At 33.1% G+C, this 23,238-nt stretch overlaps 4 protein-coding genes across 4 annotated transcripts; 1 reads left to right on the forward strand and 3 right to left on the reverse strand.

Moving 5' to 3' along the window:
- Positions 1-1,228: 1,228 nt before the first annotated feature.
- On the reverse strand, positions 1,229-2,792 carry LOC140813241 (probable aquaporin NIP7-1). Its single transcript, XM_073171727.1, has 5 exons — positions 2,576-2,792; positions 2,263-2,487; positions 1,971-2,165; positions 1,620-1,681; positions 1,229-1,544 (listed from the first exon to the last, which is right to left on the reverse strand). Exons 1-5 carry the CDS (start codon positions 2,789-2,791, stop codon positions 1,331-1,333), a joined length of 912 nt encoding a protein of 303 aa, XP_073027828.1. The 5' UTR covers position 2,792; the 3' UTR covers positions 1,229-1,330.
- A 639-nt stretch (positions 2,793-3,431) lies between these two features.
- LOC140813240 (probable aspartic proteinase GIP2) lies at positions 3,432-4,804 on the reverse strand. Its single transcript, XM_073171726.1, has one exon. It carries the CDS (start codon positions 4,761-4,763, stop codon positions 3,432-3,434), a length of 1,332 nt encoding a protein of 443 aa, XP_073027827.1. The 5' UTR covers positions 4,764-4,804.
- Positions 4,805-8,598: 3,794 nt separating this feature from the next.
- LOC140812871 (probable aspartic proteinase GIP2) lies at positions 8,599-10,079 on the reverse strand. Its single transcript, XM_073171237.1, has one exon. It carries the CDS (start codon positions 9,969-9,971, stop codon positions 8,709-8,711), a length of 1,263 nt encoding a protein of 420 aa, XP_073027338.1. The 5' UTR covers positions 9,972-10,079; the 3' UTR covers positions 8,599-8,708.
- A 4,677-nt stretch (positions 10,080-14,756) lies between these two features.
- LOC140812521 (transcription factor MUTE-like) lies at positions 14,757-16,408 on the forward strand. The gene is made up of 3 exons (XM_073170811.1): positions 14,757-14,908; positions 15,499-15,876; positions 16,231-16,408. The coding sequence occupies exons 1-3, from the start codon at positions 14,813-14,815 to the stop codon at positions 16,336-16,338; spliced, it is 582 nt and encodes a 193-aa protein (XP_073026912.1). The 5' UTR covers positions 14,757-14,812; the 3' UTR covers positions 16,339-16,408.
- Positions 16,409-23,238: the final 6,830 nt, after the last annotated feature.

Below are 23,238 nucleotides of genomic sequence, written 5' to 3' on the forward strand. Positions count from 1 at the left end.
TAAAATATTTAAATATAATATAAAGATAAGTTATTTGATAAAATTAATATAGGAGTTATATTATATTCTTGAAGTGTGTACAAAAGATTAATCTTGTTATTGCAGGATTCGTATATTGTTTCAATGTATGTGTCATTCCGAAGGATATATTATCACCATACGATAAATGATTCAACCTATTATATGAAAGGCACTTGCAATAGCTTGCCTTGTTCTTTGCCTTTGGTTTGCTCAAATTCATATAATTTAATTAAAACAGCACAACCACCATAAATTAGTAGTTCAGACAACATTAATTTACCGGTAATTTATAGGAGTGCGCACCTTTCTTGTCCAAGTAGATTATTCCAAATTAAACAAGTGCATTACGCTACAATGCGACGTTTCATTCAAAATATAAATCAAATTAAGCGAGTTTTTTTAGAAATGTGCTACTTATCATTAAAAATAAAAACACAACCTTTAAAAAAAATCACGCAAAATTAAATTCAAGAAAGTCTAGCGAAGTCAGTCAAGAAAGTATAAAATCGTTAATCGTGTTATTTTAGGAGTTGAAGTCGTACTAATTCACCAAATAAATTAATTAATTAATTAATAATAATAATAATAATAATAATAATAATAATAATAATAATAATAATAATAATAATAATAATTGAAAATTGATATGGGATGAAGTGGGGATTAGGATTCTTGTTCACGGGGCCGCACTATGAATTTAAAATTCGTTTTTACGGGTTTGGTCCATGCATAAATTAAAATATAAAGTTTAATATTAAAAATATAAAATGGAGCTTCAATCAATTTCTAATTGTCCTTCCCAAATCCCAACTATCTTCTCCCAAATATTACTCTAATAAAAGAATACTATTGAAAAGTGAAGATTCAACATCTAACCATCAATGTTTGTTAAATAAAACTTTAATCGAACATTTGAAAGTACTTAAATCAATTGGTCTGTATTACTAAACAGTGAACAAGTCCTAAATTTCTTTTAAAAATTTATATGTAAATTTTTGTATAATTTTGGATAAATTTAATTTGATATTAGTTTGAGTAGATTAATTTAAAATATTAAAGGATTTTAGAGTTTAAAATTTTAGCCCGGGTAGAATCGAATTCTTGGCTCCGCCACTGATTCTGATGGCATTATAGAAAGGAAAGGAGGAATATAGTGATTCATCAAACAAATGAAATTAATTTAACTCTATAAAATTATGTTAAAAAGTAGAAAAATTCAGTAAAAATTGATAATTAATGGAGAGTATCCAACTCAAAACATCAGATAAACTTGTCTAGATGCATGTTACCAACTTCATTGTTACATGTTCTAATGTAAGGACTCTCTACTGCCTTGAAGTGGTGTTGTACAAATTTCAGATTCGCAAGACCAGCCTTGGAGCCGTAGAATCCGGTAAACGAGAACTCCGACAATGGCTCCTATAGTCGGGGCTAAAAGATACACCCACAAGTGATCAAATCTCCATGAAATAAGTGCAGGTCCTAATGATCTCGCTGGATTCATTGAGCCTCCAGAAACAGGCCTGGGATTCGAAGATTTTGATAAATGAAAACATATGAAATAACTTACTTTAAAGGTGTTTTGATTCAGTTTTTACCCTGAAATAAGCACTCCAAGACCAATGGTTACTCCAGCAACAAATCCAGACAATTCCCCCAGCTGCAAAAAATCGTGTTGTGTTATGTTTAGTGCCTATAACACGGTCTTCAGGATAAGGGACAGAGCATAAATTAAATTTTAAAATCTTTCAGTCGAAAAAATCTCAGTTTTGGATTTTAAGGAGTGAAACAACTATCTTTACTTTCTCATGTTTTCATTTGGATTCGGCATGTTGCACCAAAATCATAAAACCCGCGAGCTGACAGAATATTGAGCCCTGTGGTTTCTACACATTATGTCATTTTTGTCTGATGGAACTGCTGCGCGATTATAGCATTGTCTTACATACCGATTTAGGGTTATTAAACAAGGATGTAGTTAAGAACAGGACGATGAAAGTGGCGAAAAATTCGACCCAGAATGCTGCAGCGCATCCATGTAGTGGTCTTGTCATCATAATCTCAGCTTCAATGCCATAGACTAAAGGTACTATATATGCTGCCAAAACCGAGCCTCCCACTTGTGCAAGAACATACAGTAGAGCCTTAAAAATTGCAATTGTAATTAAAAAAAAAGGGTAAGTCTAGTCTCCTTACATAGATAAGTTTCATTAGAATTTCAATCTGGTGTAAAAATTTTACCTCTGACAATGGAAATGGACCAACGGTTGCGAAAGCAATGGTTACAGCAGGGTTTAAATGAGCACCAGAAATGGAACCTATAGAGAAAACTAAGACTATTACTGTTAGAGCTGCTGTTACTGCATATTCCATTAGCCCTGCTTTAATTCCCATGAAAGCCATGTTTCCAATGATCCCACCAATGCAAAACATTAGAAGAAATGTTCCCAAGGCCTCTGCCATGACCTGCACAATGTTGGTTTCTGTTATAAACACAACAAAATGTTTTGGCCCAACCTTTGATATGTCAATTCTTGATTCGCCGGGTTGTTACCTTTCGGAGAAGTGTTGGGTTGATTTCACAAAGGTGCTTGAGCAAAGTATTGTTCATTAGAATGTTTCCGTTGCTAGGAGGAGCGATGTATCCAATCTCATGATCATTTGTAGGCTGAAATCTTGTGGAGGTACTCGGTGAAACATCAGGAGAAAATGAATCTTGAAATGGAGTGGCTTTCATTCTTCCAGTTTCTCTTTTCTTGGTTGCGGGCATCAAGTCTTACGGGGGATGTTTGAATTGTATTTGAAGGAAAGCCAATACAAACGAAATTCCAGATTAGGATTCGTAGATTTTACTTTTGAATTCACATATTTATGTTTTAAAATTGCAGGAAATAAAAATGTGAGACGCTGGGAAATGAGGGAGGTTGGTTTCTTCAAGTGTTCAAACACGCAATACTTGCGTTGTTTCCTGAAGAAGCATGAAAAGTTGAGTCATACTTCTTGCATGTACTATAAAACACACACAGTTTTGACCATTTCTGTTCAACTGTTTCCTAATTATTTAGTACCTAGAGAATTAGATCTGCGACGATAATGTTCACCAATTCTATAATAAACATTTGGAGAATCCAAGATTTGTGTTGTAAGAAGATTTACAAAGTTATCCCATCTCTTCTTTACATTAACATTCCAAAACCTTAACGCTTTCTTAAAATATATTAGTCGTATATGCAGCTCGTTATGCTTGGTAATATTCGTCTTTCGAACCATGGGACATTGTCGAGCATCCGGCAGTGTTGTAAGAAATGTAACATACTTGCATTCGTAATATACCCGTTTGTTTCCATAGCAAAAAAAAACACAGTACACTGGGAAGATTTCAAATAGCAACTGTAAACCAAAACGATTCCTCAAGCTTTTGCTGTAAAATTGAAGTTGGCACAAGTAGTTTGACGCCCCAGCAACGTAGAACTGAATCCGAGTCTCGAGCTCTCAACATCAAACTCCAAAAAGTTGTCCTCAAGTTGATGCCCTCCAATAACTATCGAAGTCCTAGGATTCTTGCCGCCATCAACAAAAGCCAAGCACAAAACTTCACTATTATGCACAGACACCATCGAATTCGCACCAAACATAGTCCATGTAACATTGTTTAGTAGGCCAAACTCAATCTGAGGCACCCCTGGGCCGACCCTCGTGCTCCCGAGGCTCGACGACTTGTAGCAAGTCTCGAAAGGCGCAACGGGTTTTACTCTAGGGACTTTGGAGATTGACTTAACGAACGCCTTCGTAATTGCGTTGTAGATCGATGTGTGCAGAACGGTATAAGGCACCACGGTGCTGATCTTAGTGCCGCCGTTGCCTTTGGCATCGAATTTTAGCAATTTCGGACTTAATGGCACAATTTGATTATTTATTTTTACGTGTTCGACACCTATGAAGTACTCCGTCGACGGCAAAGATTTATCGGGGAAGGTGTCGAGGACAGGATATGCAGTGCTGACAGGATTTACAAGAAGTGGGGTGTACGAGAGTCCCTCCGAAATTATGATTCCAGGGGGTGGAAGCATACTATACGGTCCGTTTCCTAAAAAAACAACTCCTTTCGAAGAACTAAAGCAAACTGCGAACTTTTTACTGATTCCTAACGCACTTGACAGTAACGAAGGTAATGAAGTGTTAGTCCTACCAAATCCGACCATCCCTTGAACTCGTTTAGCAAGTTTCTCGCCAAGAAAGAGAGAACCGCAGGAGAACAAGAAGTTGGGAACCCGAATAATTCGGCCCGGATTTGACCCATCGGTGGATTCCAGGGCGATCACATCAGTTGCCAGCTCTCCTACCTGGGCCGAAGGTTCTACGGTATTGTAAACAACATTGGAACAAGTGTTGTTGTTGCAACCTGGTCTCGGCCCATCCCAGCAGTTGTCGCAGGTCCTGGACCCGGAGAGTGAACACTGTGGGGAATGACAGCGAGCGGGCGAATAAGAAGAGCTGTTATACTCAGCCCGATCACAGGCCGCCCATAAGATTTTTCCGCCGATATCTATAGTTAATTTGACGAGCCTTAGAGGAGTTCTTTGCCCGATAGCGGTGAAGTATTGACCCGTAGTTGGGTCTTTGGTGACCGTAAGGAGAATGGCACGGACAGGGGAAGCTTTTCCGATGTTTCGGGCCGTGCCTGGGTGGAACAAAAGGAGGGTGCCAAAAAACAGTAGAGAGAATGAGATTGAAGAAGACATTGTTTTGCCAAAGGGAAGACGAGAGAGTACGATGAACTACACTCAAGGTTGGATATATATACAAAATATTAAGTTTCAAATATTACTATTTTTATTTTTCATATGTATTTGTATTTTCCCTTGGCCAATGTTTGGTTTGGTTGATAAAGTAGGATTGATTAATTTTATCCAGCTCAATCAAACGTTTGGTTCAGTTTTAAATAAACTCACTTTATCCCTCCTAGGTATGATTAGGTTATATTAGGTAGATAAAATAATACATCCTCACTCCCTAGGATTATTTATCCAACTCTTAATACCTCCTATTTTTCCAATTTTACCCTTCTCTTTTATTTAAACTTACCACCACTTCCAGCCACCGACGTCGCCTCCACGACCGCCGCCGGCCGACCGCCGACCGCGGCCGAGCACCGGCCGAACGGCGACGGACTGCCGACCGCCGGCAGAACATCGGCTGATAGCCGGTTAACGACGGTTTGTAAAATTCCGTCGCAACAAGCGACGGTTTTTAAATAAACCGTCGCTAAAATTCAAATTAGCGACGGTTTCTCAATAATCCGTCGCTAATTTTCCTCTCCCCCACCGACCTTTTCCGGCCGCCGCCGCCGCTGTCGCCGTCGCGAAGGGGAAGGACAATTTCGTCTTCTCATCAAAAGATTCAAAATTATCATACACTTAAAAATCTTACCAAACATAATATTATTTTACACCATATATTACAATCCTACCACAATCATTTTCTTTATCATTTACGTACTAATCATTAGTTTATCCTATCCTTCCAACCAAACGTAACCTTGATGTACACTAGATTTTAAAGATCAGGCGATGCCCATGTGGGTTTGAGACACGGCTACGTAGGTATGATAATATGACAACAATGAACATGATAACGAAAGCAGAGATGGGTATATTTTATTATAGTAACGCAAATCAAGATTTCGAAAGTTGGATAATATTTTAAATTGCATTCCATCGTCCGACCAAAAGTCAAATACTTTGATCGGAATTAAGTTTGGGTTTATGTTTTACTTTTTAACGTTTGCTAAGCATACATTTCTTGCCAATTTTTTATGAATAGCCAACGGAATGCCTGCAAATTGGCCTTTGGTAGGCAAATGGCTGCCAAGTGCCAAGTAATGGAGGAGGACAAAAACTGTGTGAGACGGTCTCACAGATTATATTTATGAGACGGATCTATTATTTGGGTTATCCATGAAAAAATATTAATTTTATGCTAATAGTATTACTTTTTATTGTGAATATGGGTAGGGTTGACCCGTCTAACAGATTAAGATCCGTGAGACAGTCTCACGTAAGACTCGCTCATGGAGGAGTGGGTTTCTTGGAATTTTGGGACCGCTGGATTATCCATGAGGGCATGAATAGAATCCTGTCATCAATACAATTAAAATCTTATCATAATATCCATGATATTTTCTGTATAATACTGATATATATTATGATAAAATGCTGATAAAAGCGATAAAGTATAATAAAAACTAAAAAAAAAAAATTATAATAACAGGGCAAAATTGAAATCTAATGTAATTACGGTAAACATAAAATATCAAATCATGTATATTTACACACTACAGAAAATTTATTAAGTATAATATATAGCGAAAAGATGATTTTAGTCATCAATTAATTGTATATTAATACATTTTTTGTTCCTAAACATTTAAACGCGATATTTATGGTCATTAAAATTTTTAAAATGTGACATATTTAGTCCATATCTTTATCTTTAACCGTAAAGTTAACGACAAAGACTAAACAAGTCGCATTTTTTAAGACTTAGGGACTAGAAATGTTACATTGAAATATTAGAAGCTAAAAACAATATCAGCAAGAATAATAGATATTGACGAAAGTTTGTTCGAACAAAGTGTAACACAATTTTTGAACATCAAATGGGGCAGAAGATTATGTGCGGGATCCATTCAAATGCTAATAAAGTCAGAATAAATATATGTTGGTGTTGTAAGAGGTACAAATCCAAAACTATCAGAAAATTATCACAGGAGATGTTTGCAATAAACGCTAAGACAAAAATATGACATATAATAAGTCGATGATAGAGTTGAACTCTATCTTTATAACTATATTTCCTCACACGGTGCTTATGAAATAAGACAACCGTCTACAAAGTAACTTATGTTTTGTAGGAACACTCCAAGTTGAATGAAGAATTGAAGATGCATCGATCTATCCTTAATTAGTATGTAAAAAATAGGAGATCTCGAGTTTGGCATATTCTATAACAGAAGATGGATGCATGGTAACAATCTATATAAAACTTAGAAAGCAACAGACAAATTATATGGCGTGGGAGTCATATTTATGCGAGGGGATATATGGGTAGATAAGATCCTACTTATGTGGGTACTACTTTCACTTCATTTCAACAGGTAAGATCTTGTCATACATACAATTTTTAAAAAAAAAAAGTGGGTTCTATATATGCATGAGCAAATCTTGGTCATTCATCCTATCATGAGGGCAATGTCCACATGAGTAAGATGAAATAAACCGATATATGCTAAGAATCTCCATCGTCGGTGCCTACAAATTCGGTTTCCTGCATGAGTGTGTGGCAAAAATTTGGCCTCTCGTGTGTCCAATTTGGGATCAAGTAATTTTTTTTTTTTTAAAAAACGTGATATTCTGAAAAACAAAATTCGGATATAAAACATGTTTTATCACAAAATATTATTATATAAAATTTCAAGTGATAATGTGATATAAAACACATTTATAACACTTTACAATTCATGGTATCAAGTTTTCAATAATTAGTATCATATCCGTGATCTATGAAAGAAAAAGTTAAAATTGCAAAATAAAGAAAAAAATATGTTGAAGTTGAAATTTGAAAATGAAGACCAAAATCGAAATGAGACCAATCTACCATACTAAAATTACAATTTTTTTTTCAAATTTAATATTTTATAGTTTACTAAAGTAAGGAAACATATACTTACATAATACAGATTTATCGGTATACACTACTTATTATAACATGAATAATATTGCCTAAATTTAATTTAAAAAATAAAATATTACAAAAAACAGGACATGGGAAAACACACTGTACTATATAGTCCAAGATATTGATGGGTACTTTAAGAGGGATATATCACATGAAAAAGACTAAAGCTGCGTTAGGTTTGAAAAATAGGATAATGAAATGATTAATAGAGAAATGATAAAAAAATGATTGAAGTAGAAATATAATATATAATGATAAAATAATATTATGTTTGGTATGATGGATAAGAATGTGATAATTAATAATTTTTTGATGAATTGGCAAAATTGCCCTTCTATTTGCGTGTCGGCGGGGGACGACCGGCCGATCGGTCGGAAGCGTCGGCGGTGGCGGCAGTCGGCCAGAAGCGACGGGGGTAGTAGGCCGGAAGTGACGGCGATGGCGGTCGGCCGGAGGAAGCGGCGGCGGTCGGCTAGAAGTGGCGGCGGTGGGCGGTCGGCCGCGGGCAGGGGTTGGCGGTGGGCGGTCGGTGAAAAGAAGTGATGGTGAGTTTGGATTTAGGAGAATGGGAAAATTGGAAAAATATGATGTATTAAGAGTGTGATAAATAATACTAAGGGTTGAGGAAGTATTATTTTAACCTATCTAATATAACTTAATCATTTATAGGTGGATTTAATAACATAAACCCACCTAATCCATGAACCAAACACAGCCTAAAAATAATCAATCTAGGTGATATTTTCTCAATTAAATCTGACGTTATAGATTTAAGACATTACCATATTGTTTTCAGGAAAATAAACAGCAGTTAATTCAATAAAGACCAAAACAATTGATTTTATTGGTCAAACATGGTGACCGGCAGGCACTTGGCTTATAGTTACATTCCAAGATGAAAAATACAAGTCAATAAATATCTACAAAATATATGCTTTACACCAACAAAATTAAGAAACCATCGTATACCAGGAAGATGCATCAAAATCAGAGCACTTCTTCTCCCCCATCCCCAATGGTGAAGAAAATCCAAGCATAGAATTCCCCAAATTAAACTCTAACATGTAATCTTCCAATTGATAACCCCCTACAACAATTGGAACCATTGGATTCAGTCCTCCATTCAAAAATCCCAGACACATTACCTCATCACTAACTCTAACCATTGAATTCCTCCCAAGAATCCTCCACTTCACCAACTCACTCTGCAAAACAAGATCAACTGTTGGAAAGTTTGGCAAAGTCCTTTTGTTTCCCCCTTCGTTTGGACTGAAGCAAACTTCAAATGGTTCCACAGGTGCAACCAAGCTCAAGTTCATGGAAGTAGCAGCCTTGATGTAAGCAGCAATAAATGTGCTGTAAATCTTGCTCTCCATTGTGGTGTAAGGGATGGCTGTGCTTATTTTTGTCCTTCCCACAGACCCTTTTGGATTCATAGACAATTTCTTGCCAGAAATCTTGATGGAGTTCAAATTTATGTAGTACCCTTGTTGTATGTTGCTTTTCTTGGAAATTAGGGGGGTGTACATCATTGGAATTGTGGGCTCGTTCTCAAGTTCAGGAGGTATCCCACCCAAGAAAACTGCACCATTTGATGGGGACAAACACAATGCAAATTTCCTGTGGAAGAAGCCAAAAGTAGTAGAAAACTGTGATGGGAGAGAAATTCTTGAATTTCCAAGTCCTAGCATACCTTTGGCACCACTCGCTAAGCCTTCAAGCAACAAGTTTGGCGCACTTGAAAACAAGAAGCGTTGGATATACGCAAATGAACCTGGATCCACCGTATCTGAGAATTTCACACCAACTATGTCCTCTTTCATCTCCCCAGATGTTGAAATTCTTGAAACAGAGTTTTCTACCTGTAAAGTACAAGTCTTGGAAGCATTATACCCCAGCCCACAACTCCTAGAACAACCACTAATATCAACCATTGAACACTGCAGAGAACAACTTTTAACAGACCCGGGAGATGAGAATTGGGAGGTAAACCCAGAATCAACCCAAAGAAATGGGCCTCCAAGATCCACCACAAGCTTGACAGGGGCTAGATTTTCACCTATCAAAAGTTCTGTAACGTATTGAAGAGTAGAGATATCTTTGGTAAGTGGAAGAACTGCAGCTTTTGGCAACGTGGGATATGTTTGAGAAATCGCGCCATGTATGTGAGAAATCAATGGCAAAAGTAGTAGAAATTTAAGAAAACTAGCCATGGAAAAGGAATTTGTGAAAACAGATAATTAACGAGAATGTGGCGGAGGGCCGCAGTGGACGCCTGTTGTTGAGGTGGTGCGAAGTCTTTTTGTGGACTTATGGGTCTTTTTTTAATGTTATTAAATACATTTTAAATTTAATTTTAATGCATAACAAAGTTTATGGATAAGATTAGCACGAAAAAATGGGTTGGTTTCTCACTTGTGATGACTAGGATTCTTCAAAAACTTGAATGTTGTTTGCTTATGGGATTTTAGGTGTTTTGTCGCCTGGACAGGTAGATCATGACATGAGACATGTGTTAATTTGCTTGTACGGGTAGGATCATGGTGTATTTTTTGCAACACGACATGTCATAATCTCGTCCCATACAAACACTGTCGATTGATAAGATCGAACAAATCGATTTTAGGGCAATTTGAGACCTTTTCTCCTTCTTCCTTTTTATTTTGGGGGAATAGGCTGATGACTAATTTTAAATAAGATTAAAAGATAATTTAATAAATTCAACTTTCATTGATATATTATTTTTGCGCTTTAGTAGTGTACATACTCGGTATAAACATAGAGAAATTAGTTTAATCTTCTATATTTGATTTTGAAATTCAAATAACTCCCCGTATTTTATTAAGTTTTAATGGTGTAATGCCTCTTTTCCAGTGTTGGAAAAAGAAATAAAAGTGGGCTTTCGTTTGGACTTGTAGCCCAAAATTTCCTATACTGTCCCGTCTGGGGAAGCTTCTTCAGCACATGTCTGTTGCATCACTCTTCATCGAAACATAGCCATAACCATGAGCGAATTTCGGTGGCTGGGTAACCGCCAAGTCCATCCTCCGCTCAACCTGGTTACCGGAAAAGCCACAAGGGCGATCACCGAATGGATCAGTGTGAAGCCACCTTTCACTAAAAAGATTCTGAGGACGTCTTGAAAGGGCACGTAGCCAAACACCAAAGAATTTCTCCACTAATTTTTATGGGAGTGAGAATCATGTGGGACCGTCTCACATATTAGTACGGATACTAATCTGTGAGACTGGTCAACCCTACTTATATTCACAATAAAAAGTAATAGTCTTAGCATAAAAATTATACTTTTGTATGGATAACCCAAATAAGAGATCCGTCTCACAAATTCGACTCGTGAGATCGTCTCACACAAGTTTTTTTCTTTTTCTGGATGATCAAAAAACTGCTCTCAAAATTTATCCGAGGGGCCTATGTTCCCACAGAAAAGCAAAAATTTGGGAGTTTAAAGTTTGCCCAGCTCCACTCCTCCCATGGTTTCATTCGTCATTTGATCGGACGATGTACATCTAAAGAGACCCGATCACGCATATAGCTAGTCTCGACACATCCCATTAAAATTTTGAGGATCTGCTTCAACAAAGTTTCCAACCTCCCGAGCCACGCAATATAGTCTGGCCACATTTTTTGAATGTTGGTATGATTTAAATAATTTATAGGATGTTTATATTTTATTTATTTTTGCATTTAAGAACATTGGACACTAAATTAGTTCTAGATTAGTAGAGTTAGTCCTTTTTGCAAATTTCTACGAACGATTTATTCGAATCAACCATCTTGTTCAATCTCCTGAATCAAGTTCGTGATCAGAAACTGAATTATTCATATAGAGCACACTAGATATCTAAATTAACTTGGGTTGATAATTGATCGTCGAAATTTTTGACATTCTGGCGGTAGTGCGGCGGCGTCGGGGTGGAATGCGTCGGTGCTTGTGGAGGAATAAGTTTGACGGGGCGAAAGGAGAGAGGGAAAAGGATATTTGGCTGCTGCATCTATTAAGAATCAGTTTGAATATTAATTACACTTCCTAATGAGTTTCATTATCTTACGTTAACAGACAGATCTCATGATATCCATTGTATATTCAAGAAGTTTATCTATGCACCTTATATTCATATAATATCAAAATTAATAAAATCGTAAAATATTATTAAAATAAAATTTGTTTTTACTTTATTGATATATAGCTTGGAAAACTGAAGTTGAATATAATATTTCTTTAGATGAAGCAAAGGATGACAGCTTGTTGTAGGGATTTGGCAACCATTCTCGTCAAATTTGTTAATGTGCTAAGATACCGGGTACCCTTAGACTGTGTTTGGTGTATAGGATAAGATAAAAAATTGGATTGATGACAAAACTCAAGGTAAGATATGTAATGTGTTGTGATAAAATATGTTTTGTTTGGTATAAGATTTTAACGAGTATGATAAATTTTATATTTTTTGTTATTATATTATATATATATAATAGTTTTTCTTCAAATTTTGCAGTAGTGCAAGTTTTTTTTTCTCATATTAATTTTAATTAAAGTAATAAAAACTGACAAATTTTTCTTCAAATTTTACAGTAGGGTAAAATAATAATTTTATGTTATATTTTAAACATGAGATTGTCAATCATTTCAAAACTATGATATTTCTTCTCAACCAAATAAGGTTTTTTTATCATGAGTTTCTTGATTAATTTGGCTTATAAAAAATGAGACAAACATGAGATTAACAATCTATCATACACTTATCACTCACACCAAACATAGCCTTAATTACATTGGTTACTTTATCTTAATTTAATTACTCAATTAATGGTGTTCCTTTAAAAGGTTATAATTTATTTTTTTGCATTTTTGGGTAAATATCCTCACCATTTATTCCTAACGAATATCTCTTCTTTTATAAAATTGTACGCCTGGACCTTTAAAAACATATCAAAACACGCTTATGACATGACATGACATAAAACAAAACAAGCTTTTTATATATATATATATATATATATATATATATATATAACATACAAAACTCCTACCATTACAAGCTTATATATATATATATATATATATATATATATGTAAACATACAAAAACTCCTACCATTTACTTGCCTTTAATTTAAAGCAAATTTATTTTTTTGCATAAATAGTTAAAATTCTAGATGTTACAACACCATCTTCGACACACATTTGTCAACCCACGATATCCATTTATCTACTCACCAATGAATAAGTGTTACTCATTAATGGATACGATAGATTAACAACATATAAAAACTGATATACACACGCGTACATGTAGCGATCCTAAGTTGGCATAACACAAAGATAGACTAATGAATGCGCATGCACATCGAGTGGTTCATAAAATGGGTTGACTCTATAGTGTTGAAGAATCAAGCGAGGCGTGCATGAGGTGACAGGTAAGCGATCGAGGCGTGTGTGTGTGTATATATATATACACACTGTATTGTATATATACATGCATGAAAATAAAAACTTACCCTTTCTAGTATTCTTAATTAATTAATTAACGTATGGTATATCACACGTCAAACTTATGACTCTTCCAACTACAAAGCGTGAGATACGATACAATAGAATACATGAATGAAGTCACACTTAAATACGGATCAATGAGCCACGAGCCATCAACCTAACTCAACTATTTAATTAATGGAGAATTTTTTTTATTTGTCATTGCAAGAGTTTTTATATATATATATATATATATATATATATATATATATATATATATATATATATATATATATATATATATATATATATATATATTGAGAATAAACTCTTATCCAAATATTAGGTTAGCCCTTCAACAATAACATGGTCATCAGAGGACGGAGATATATGGTCGCTTCTTATCCGACCTGTCGAACATTTCATCAATAGTTACCAAGAAAATTGCAATTTCAATATTATAATTTGTAATTTTACGATGATGGTATCTATCTGGTTCAATTGCAGTTTTGATACGATATCTTTGTTTTTTTCTTTCAATTTTTGTTATTTTCCTACATGCTGCTAATGTGGGGGTATGGTGATGTGATGCTCACATGTATAATCTCACATTATCACTCATAATGAAAAAGAACTAAAATTGTCAAAAACTGAAATGTGCAGAACTAAGACAATCCAACTTTGATATCATAAATGATCAAAATTATGAAAAGACAAATATACATGACGAGATGATCAAAATCCATTATAAAGACTATTTAAATCTGTGTGTAAATATATTCATGGGGAAATTGCAGTTTGATTTAGCAGTACATGTATCATCAACATGCATTTGTTTAACATCAATATCATATCGAAAAAATGACTAAAAATAACAACAGAAAACAAAGACAACATACTGAAACTGAAAATTGATAACATAGATGACCAAAATAATAAAGATACAAACATTTATAACTGAAAAATACAATTTTCACATACATTCATTGACAAAACTTTCATGCTACAACCTAGAAAATGCATCAACTCGTGAGCCCATCACGAATATTTTCCCATATGTTATGTTTCAAGGGACACAAGCCTCCTCCATTAAGTCGTGATATGCTATCTAGACCGTTTATGTTGCTCCTTTTTTCCAAATAAGAAAAATTCTTCAATTTTTTTATCAATAATAATCTATGAGAAAAAAACTCGAAAAACATATATATTCATGAATCTTCATCAAGTGTGAAAATTCATCCAACCGTGGTCACATGGACGGAAAGTGAGAGAGAGGAGTGTAAAAGAGTAAAAACTGAATAATTAACCTCACGAGACTGCAGCATTTTGCATTGAATGAGAGCCCTAGTAAATAGTAACAACTTTAGGGATATCCCTCCCCTACACGTACTTATAATACATATCAATATAATAATATATTTATATCTGTGTGTGTGTGTGTGTGTGCGTGCATTCACCAACTTAATTGCACTTGCATGCTGGATTTATTACACATACAGATTACTATAAAAGCTAGCGGCTTTCGTGTGGATACAGAACCAACAACAAAATTTCTTGGTGGATCATGGCTCACATTGCTGTTGAGAGAAACAGAAGGAGGCAAATGAATGAACATCTCAAGGTGTTACGTTCCCTGACTCCATGTTTCTACATCAAAAGGGTAAATCATCATTCCTAGATGCTCGGCATATATATGTGCAACGACTCCAGACCTCGTTTCGAAAACGTATTTGTTTGTTTTTTTCCTGTATGTGTACGAAGAAGGCATAGCAAAGTTTCTAGCTATCACCAAGTATATGTGTACATGGATCCGAGTTCGTTTTTGTGTGGCTTCATTTAAAGTTATGCACTAAAAAGTTAAGACTAAGTAACTCTTTCTCCGTACGTTTATCAAATTAATCTTTCTTGATTTTATTTCAAATGTGTTTTTTCCCCAAAAAAGATGACCCGTGAATCAAATTTTCTATTATTTTAAGAAAATTGAATCAAAATTATTAAAAACCCTTATTGTGGAGAAGTGTTTTTGTGATATACTGATTTTATAAACATGGTAATTGATTGCACCCGGCTGCCGCGGAGGGAGGAGATGTAAGCCAGATAGGGCAGTTGCTTCCCTTCCTCTTAAAGTTTTCTTGAAAAATTAAACTTTGTAATATTGCTGAATTTCTGATTCTTCAGTACTACTACTTCTAATTTGCTAGCTCCGTCGTTACCGCGACTAATTTTACGTTTCGTGCGTGAATTGAAAAGGGCGATCAAGCATCAATCATAAGTGGGGTTATAGAATTCATCAAAGAATTGCACCAAGTTGTACAATCCTTGGAAGCTAAAAAGAAAAGAAAAAGCCTTAGCCCTAGTCCTGGACTTAGTCCAAAACCATTTCAGTCGAGTCCTCGTGAACCAGATGGTGACACTCATTTTAAAGAACTCGGGGCTACCTGCAACTCTCCCATTGTCGATGTCGAGGCCAAGATTTCCGGGTCGAACGTGCTCCTTCGGACCATATCCAGGCGTATCCCTGGTCAAGTTGTGAGGATCATCCATGTTTTGGAGAATCTTTCTTTCGATATCCTTCACTTGAACATCAGTAGCATGGAAGATACTGTCCTATACTCATTTGTCATCAAGGTATAAATTAATATTGCTTTAGGTTAATATGCATCAATAAAATCCAACCAATCGCAAGATTCTTGAATTTAGATAATAAACCGAATTATAAATGCTCGACATTATTAAAACAAGTTCCTGCATGATTGCAGTGACTTCATATTTCTTAAAAATGATCAAAGACAGGCTAATGACTTAATGGCATATTAAAGAAATCATTAAATTCCGGATTCAATTCACTAATAAAAGTCCATATCCTCTCATATTTTCAATTTCTTGGAAATACATCTGCTTGCATGTCAAGAAATTAGCCGCAAACATAATTAGATACTAACCCCTTTTTAATTAATTTGTTTTTCTCTTTGTAATGAACAGATTGGATTGGAATGCCAAGTGAGTGTGGAGGAACTAGCCCTCGAAGTTCAGAAAAGTTTTTTCCCAGAAGCTACAGCTAATTGTATCAAGCAAGATACACACGTTTAGGCCAAATTTCCAATATATTTAAGCTTTGAATTTATATAATATATTTATATATAGCATGAGTTATTATCGGTTATTTACAATTAAGGTTAACCTTTAATTTTTCCAATTTTTCTACTTATCACCTAATGTTTCTTAATTTTCTATTAAAATTTTACAAAAAATTACAGTGCATTTTTTTGTTAGCTTGTAAAACAAAAATGGTGAACCCAAGCATATCCCAGTTTATAATGAGTAGGTTAATTTTGTACGCTAATAATATTTTCCTTAAAAAATCATATTTTAATTTTTTCTAAACGTTTTATTTGAATTTTCTATTTAAAAGGAATGCTGCGTTCGATATGACCGGATAGTTGTAAAACCCAGTTGAAATATTTGTGTCCGAATGTTCAATAGGGCTATAATTTAGCCTTAAACCTGACTTACCCGGCCTATTGGGCTTGAAGTTACTTTCCATGTACCAAGTATTTAAAATCATGTCTCGACGGATCTTTCTCCACTCAAAAAATATATATATATAATTCTAAATCGGGATTATTTACACTCATGTTGATTAATTTTTCTATCTTTCTATTATTTCATATAATATAAGTGTAGAAATATAAAAGTATTATTTTGGATATTTTCTAATTAAGTGAAATGTAAGAGTGAAAAAAAAGATCGATTTTTTTGCATCTTGGTTAATATTTCATCGTGGGTTCGAAAGGTGGGAAATGTTGAGCGTCGTTATCAAAACCTAACTTCACATCATGGTTTTGGCCAAGATGGAAATGGAGTCACGTCCACTCTATTGACATCAAATTTGTATTACTCAATTCTCGTTATAAATTATCGGCAGAATATTTAAAATTGAAATCGGATTAAATCACATATTTGGTGAAAAACTTTAATAAATTTGGATCAAGAAATTAAGGGTAATTTTTCTAGCGAGTCTAAAAATTTGTAGTACTTGTAAGTCTGAATGACAAATTTTCAACTTAGAATAGACAAAATCCAGTGGTAATGCAATTGCAAATAAAGGAGGAATCAAGTATTAATTTGACTTTGAAAATCCACACAATTTCTTTCAACACAATCCCCCATTCCAATACACACCATATTATTTCAAATTGATCATGCATCAATTTATTGTGCTAACGCGCAGCGCATGCAGTGAGACACGATTAAAAAGGTCTACCATGGATGGTGGAGACAACGAGTAAGTCACCTGCGAGACAGTCTAGCAGATATTTATTCGTATTTACTATAAAAATCAATACTTTTGGTATAAGAAGTAATATTTTTTCATTGATAATCTAAATAGAACATTCGTATCACAAAATTTATCTGTATCTGTGAGACCAATCCTAGCTTAAATTTTATATTTGACTTGAGTTTTACCTCAATCGTGTTGTGCATTTTCCCGGAAAAAAAAACATGTGAAGCAAGTCAGTGATTTGCGTAAATTGACTAGATCTTAGTCTTACAAAACCAACATACGTTTTACACGATTTTTGAGGGATACAACATTTAAATAATTGTTACAATTAGAATTAACTTTATTAGGGATTACTTTATTATAATTCCCAAGAATAAAAAAGATTTATACAGAATCTTGAAAATGGCAGAAGATCGGTAAAGAAAATGTTTTTACTTTCCTTTGAAGGTAAAAATATTTCCTGCATCAGTCACGTCCTCGATGCAGAATACGTACTTTTTTCTCCAATTTTTAAGGTCTTAAAAGTCAAAGCCACATAAACAACAAAAGATAAAAATTCAAAGAATAATCGATAGTACTTATGAATGTTGGTTTTATTTCTAATACTTTCCCAACAATATTATTTTTGTAAAACAGTGCGTACTGAAAAATATATATATACATTAATTAATGGCACATCATGGTATAAATCAAAAGTTTAAACCGTTTGGTACAAATAAATGTTGTCATAAAATCAAAATCCCACCTTTGGATTCGGATCTCCATTAAATTAAAATTTGTAATCGGGGTACTTCCTGAACATTAAATTTACATTTAATAATTGTGGTACTAAAGCACTTTAATATAAGAAATTACATGAGACGGACTTATAAATTAATTTTCTATTATGTATCTACAAATTGACTCAACTCATGAAAAATATTATATTTTATATCAAAAATATTGATTTTGATTGTATATATGAATTGAATTTACTCATATCTCATATATAGATCTACGAGACCATCTAAAAATATATATATATATATATACTCAATTCTTAAATTTTTTTAGTAATTGGTTCGGGTAATAATGTGAAGGTAAAATGGTTTGACCGGAGTCGACGAGTCCTTGCCTTCAAAATTTGTTTGTTGAAACAATGAACTTACATTTTAATTGTTGTTGGACAGTCAAACAGATTTTATGGTTTTGGATAACGAATATTGATAGTTCATAATTTCAAAGGTCTTCGCTATTATTGCCGCTCATAATGGTGGGGCCATTGCTCTATTATTATTATTATTATTATTTATACACATATATTTAAGATATGTAAAAATTTGTGTGAGACGGTCTCACGGGTCGTATTTATGGGACGAATCTCTTATTTGGGTTACCCATGAAAAAATATTATTTTTTATGTTAAGAGTATTACTTTTTATTGTGAATATGGGTAGGGTTGACCCGTCTCACAGATTATGATATAATCCGTGAGACCGTCACGTAAAAAGTAATACTCTTAGCATAAAAAGTAATACTCTTAGCATAAAAAGTAATATTTTTTATAGATGACCCAAATAAGAGACTCGTCTCACAAATACGACCCGCGAGATCGTCTCACACAAGTTTTTGTCAATAAATATATATTATAAACCGCTAAACATATGATATTTCTTGGGAAAGAATTTTTTTAAACTAAATTAAAAAACGTGGCTATTAGGTATTCCACGCTTTATTAGCTAGTATTTTATTAGCTAGTATTTGTATTGTTTATTGGTTTGAGGAAACTTTAAAAATCTGATGCGCATAATGGATTTTTGAAGAAAAATATGCACATAATTCATGTAATAAAGAAAGAAACGAAAATTTCTTTTCGATAATAATAATAATAATAAATATATATAAAGACACGAATTTTGATAAGAATAAATGCGACAAATAAGTGGCAGCCGCGGAAAATAAGGGTTATGTCTTGTGTATAGCTGGCTGGTGTATGGGACATAGCGGCACTATTCTGAAATACACTTTTATTTTACAGACAATATATATGCGTTTTGCAAAATTTGTCATATTTTTAGGCCTGAATTTTAAACAACAAATGGTTTTAAAATATAATAAATTTTATATTTGAAGTTTTATGTTTTATTTATTTTTTGTACAGAAGTGTTATATTCTATTTACCCATAAAACGTACTTATCTACGAGAGCTTTTCCCTTCCTCTGTGAATTCAAAATTGTGCTTTTAGAAAGAACAAGAAGAATGCACGACTGGCTTACTAATGCTCGTGACAAGTGACAACCACAAAGGTTTGGATGCGCACAACTTTAAACATAGTGCGACACACAACCAAATCCAATCTGACTTGCGGCGGTTTCTTGTGTGCTGATTTATCTACAGCATCAAATATGTAGTACATTACTTTCGTTTGGGAATACTGCACAAATAATAATATTTAAACCAAGTAAAATAAATTCAAGAAAAATAAACATTATCTATAAATTTCAATAAATCGAAGAAAATAAATGATTGGAAAAGAAGTAAGCAAAATATATATTATACTTTCAGTCTGAATATAAATATTTTGAGTTATGTTGATGTCTGATATGGACTGGAATAAGAATTTTGAAATAATATATATGTATTTGGACAATACTTCTACTTTTAGTTAGCTTTTGGGGTGAAATCAGATATTAAGTTTCATTCTTAATATGATATCAAAGTCCATACCAATATCACGTGTTGGACTATCTTATGAATCACTCGTTAATGTCTTGTAAACTCTACGATTCATTTGTACATTTCTCGACATGAAGAGGTGTGTCAGATGTCTCGTTTTTTAAACAAATCTTTTTCCATTCGTTTTTAGGATCTGTTATTGAGTCTGTCTTCGTCATTCTACATATATTTCTTCATTTGCTTAGCGTGTGTTTTGTATAATTTTTTTTATAATTCATCATATTTATACTTAAATGAGAATCAAAATGTATTTATAAAAAATATTGATGGATTACATTGTAATTTTGATATACGAATTAAAAAATAAATAGGAAAAAAAAGAAAAAAAAAGACTCGAGTAGGAATTAAAGATACAACTTGATGTTTAGGAAACAAAAATTGTATCCACATACCATGACACCAAAAAATAATTACTTTAAAAATTTTAAACTTAATAATATAATATAGGTAATAGTATATATACTATATATATTGTATATATATTTCTTTGTTATTAACATATAAAAATTTACGTATAAAATCAATAAACAGATGATATTTCTCCCAAACATATAAATATCGTGATTTGTTGATAAATAGTTGATAGAATTTTGAGAAAAATGGTATTAATACTTATTTTTTAAAAAATAAAGCAAATATAAAATATACTGTACGTATTTGTTTATAACAAGGAAGCTACTGTGGTTTGGCCCTCCAACTCACACACCGTACATATATATCATGTGCTCATCTGCGACAAAATACATTGAAACCTGAGCGTTGAAATTAAAGAAAATTTCACTCAGAATTAACCCTTTCCCTTCCCTACAGTCCAACCCTCACTTTTCTGACTTTTCTACCCACGGCTGTTGAATTTTTGCTTCATTTGGATTCCCCCGAAATTCAGAAAAATTTTATTTGAATTTAAAATATAATTAAAGAGGATTTAAGTAAATGATCTAGGCAAAAACTTGTGAGATAGATATCTTATTTTGATCATCCATGAAAAAATATTAATTTTATGTAAGAGTATTACTTTTTATTGTGAATATACATATCTCACATATAAAGATTCGTAAGACTATCTCACAAAAACGTACTGTACGTCGAATATTTCATTAAACGGAGTCTTGAGTGATTTAAACAATTTTATTTGCATAAATTAATCCATTAGTACTATTTATACAACGTAAAAAAAAATAAGATTTCATAATTATTCAGATATTGGGTTAATTTGTTTTGAGGTTTGATAAACTAAAGAACTATACTAATCATATATTACTATTTTTTTTCATATTAATAATCTCCGTCATGAGGTAAATTAATCATGTTTATATCCAAATTCAAAATAATATTTTTAATATAAAAAAGTAACATTTTTCACTAATAAATAGGGTAAGAAATTAATCTCACGAAATTGACCCGTGGGAAAGTTTGATAAAAAAATATGTGTAAAAGTTGATAGGAATAAAATTCAGCTAAAATCAATTTAAATCGTTACCAAAACGGGGATCGGTCAAAGTGTCTTCAAATGATGCTTGCAACTAAACTTGTAATTAAATAAAGTTAAAAATTTGTGTGAGATGGTTTCACGGGTCGTATTTGTGAGACAGGTATCTTATTTGAGTCATCAATGAAAAAGTATGAATTTTTATGCTAAGAGTATTACTTTTTATTGTGAATATCCGTAAAATTGACCCGTCTCACACGAGATTTCCTCTTAAATAAATATGCTTCACATGCACATACACACACATACACAAAAACAATAATGAAAAAAAAAAGAAATTAAAACCAATAATGTTAATAAATTAATAAAAAAATTACTTCATAGTACACGAAGCTGTGCGAACAATGAGTCCATTTTTGTACAAGATTGTAAGATAATGACTTTAATCAAAGATTTTGTAATGATCGTCACAACTAAAGCAAAAACACAAAACAAAATATCAAAAGAAAATGTTGTAAATTAATAATACGACAACTGAAAAGTCATCAAACAAACGGCAGCTTTTGTTTATCTTTCCTTCAAACTTCTGTTCTTACATTATAAAGATTCTATTTTGATATCGGAGATCTGATTATAATAAAATTTTCATTAATTTAAAGAACAAACTTGATCAACTTCGGCATTAAATTAAAAATAATAATAAGGTAATAATAAGGCATAGATTTTAGAACATTTGGTTATGTTTATTAATGTTTAGAGTAGATATCTTGTTAGACGGTCTCACGAATTTTTATCTATGAGATTGATCAACCCTACCGATATTCACAATAAAAAGTAATACTCTTAGCATAAAAAGTAAAAATTTTGCATTGATGACCCAAATAAAAGATCCGTCTCAAGAAATACGACTCGTGAGACTGACTCACATAAGTTTTTGTCTTTGGTTTATATCAAAAGAGAGAATTAAGCATTGACCTTTTTTATTTCGTATTTAAAAGAAAAAATTATCATAATTACTTATATAATAATCAATATTATTATTGTTTAAATGGTTCTGTTAAATTTCTTTAGTCAAATCCAACAAAAAAATATTTGCCATCGTGACAGATCCAACGACCACCATATGATTTATATTGCACGTACGTAAAACAATACATATTATATACCATACTAATTGGATTGTTCATTAAAATCAAGTCAAAAAGACAAACAATACTACGTTATTTAATTTATTTTAACTTAATCTTTGACACAAATGCCTTCGTAAATCCTGGGATTTGATGGAGTTTGAAATATAGAATTATATAAATAATGAGAGAGAAAAAAAGTGTGTCTCCCCACGCATGTGTATAGGAATATAGGATCCTTTTCGAAAAACCGGAACAAATCACAACAAAAAAATAGAGCCATCAACTGGTTGTATGTAGGATGATAATTTTTTTAAGATAAAAATTTGTGTGAGACGGTCTCATGGGTCGTATTTTGTGAGATATATCTCTTATTTGGTTCATCCATTAAAAAATATTACTTTCTATTAGGTTTGGTCCACCATGAAGAAGT

This window comes from Primulina eburnea, chromosome 14, assembly GCF_022965805.1.
Source record: "Primulina eburnea isolate SZY01 chromosome 14, ASM2296580v1, whole genome shotgun sequence".
In the NCBI taxonomy this organism is placed as follows: Eukaryota; Viridiplantae; Streptophyta; class Magnoliopsida; order Lamiales; family Gesneriaceae; genus Primulina; species Primulina eburnea.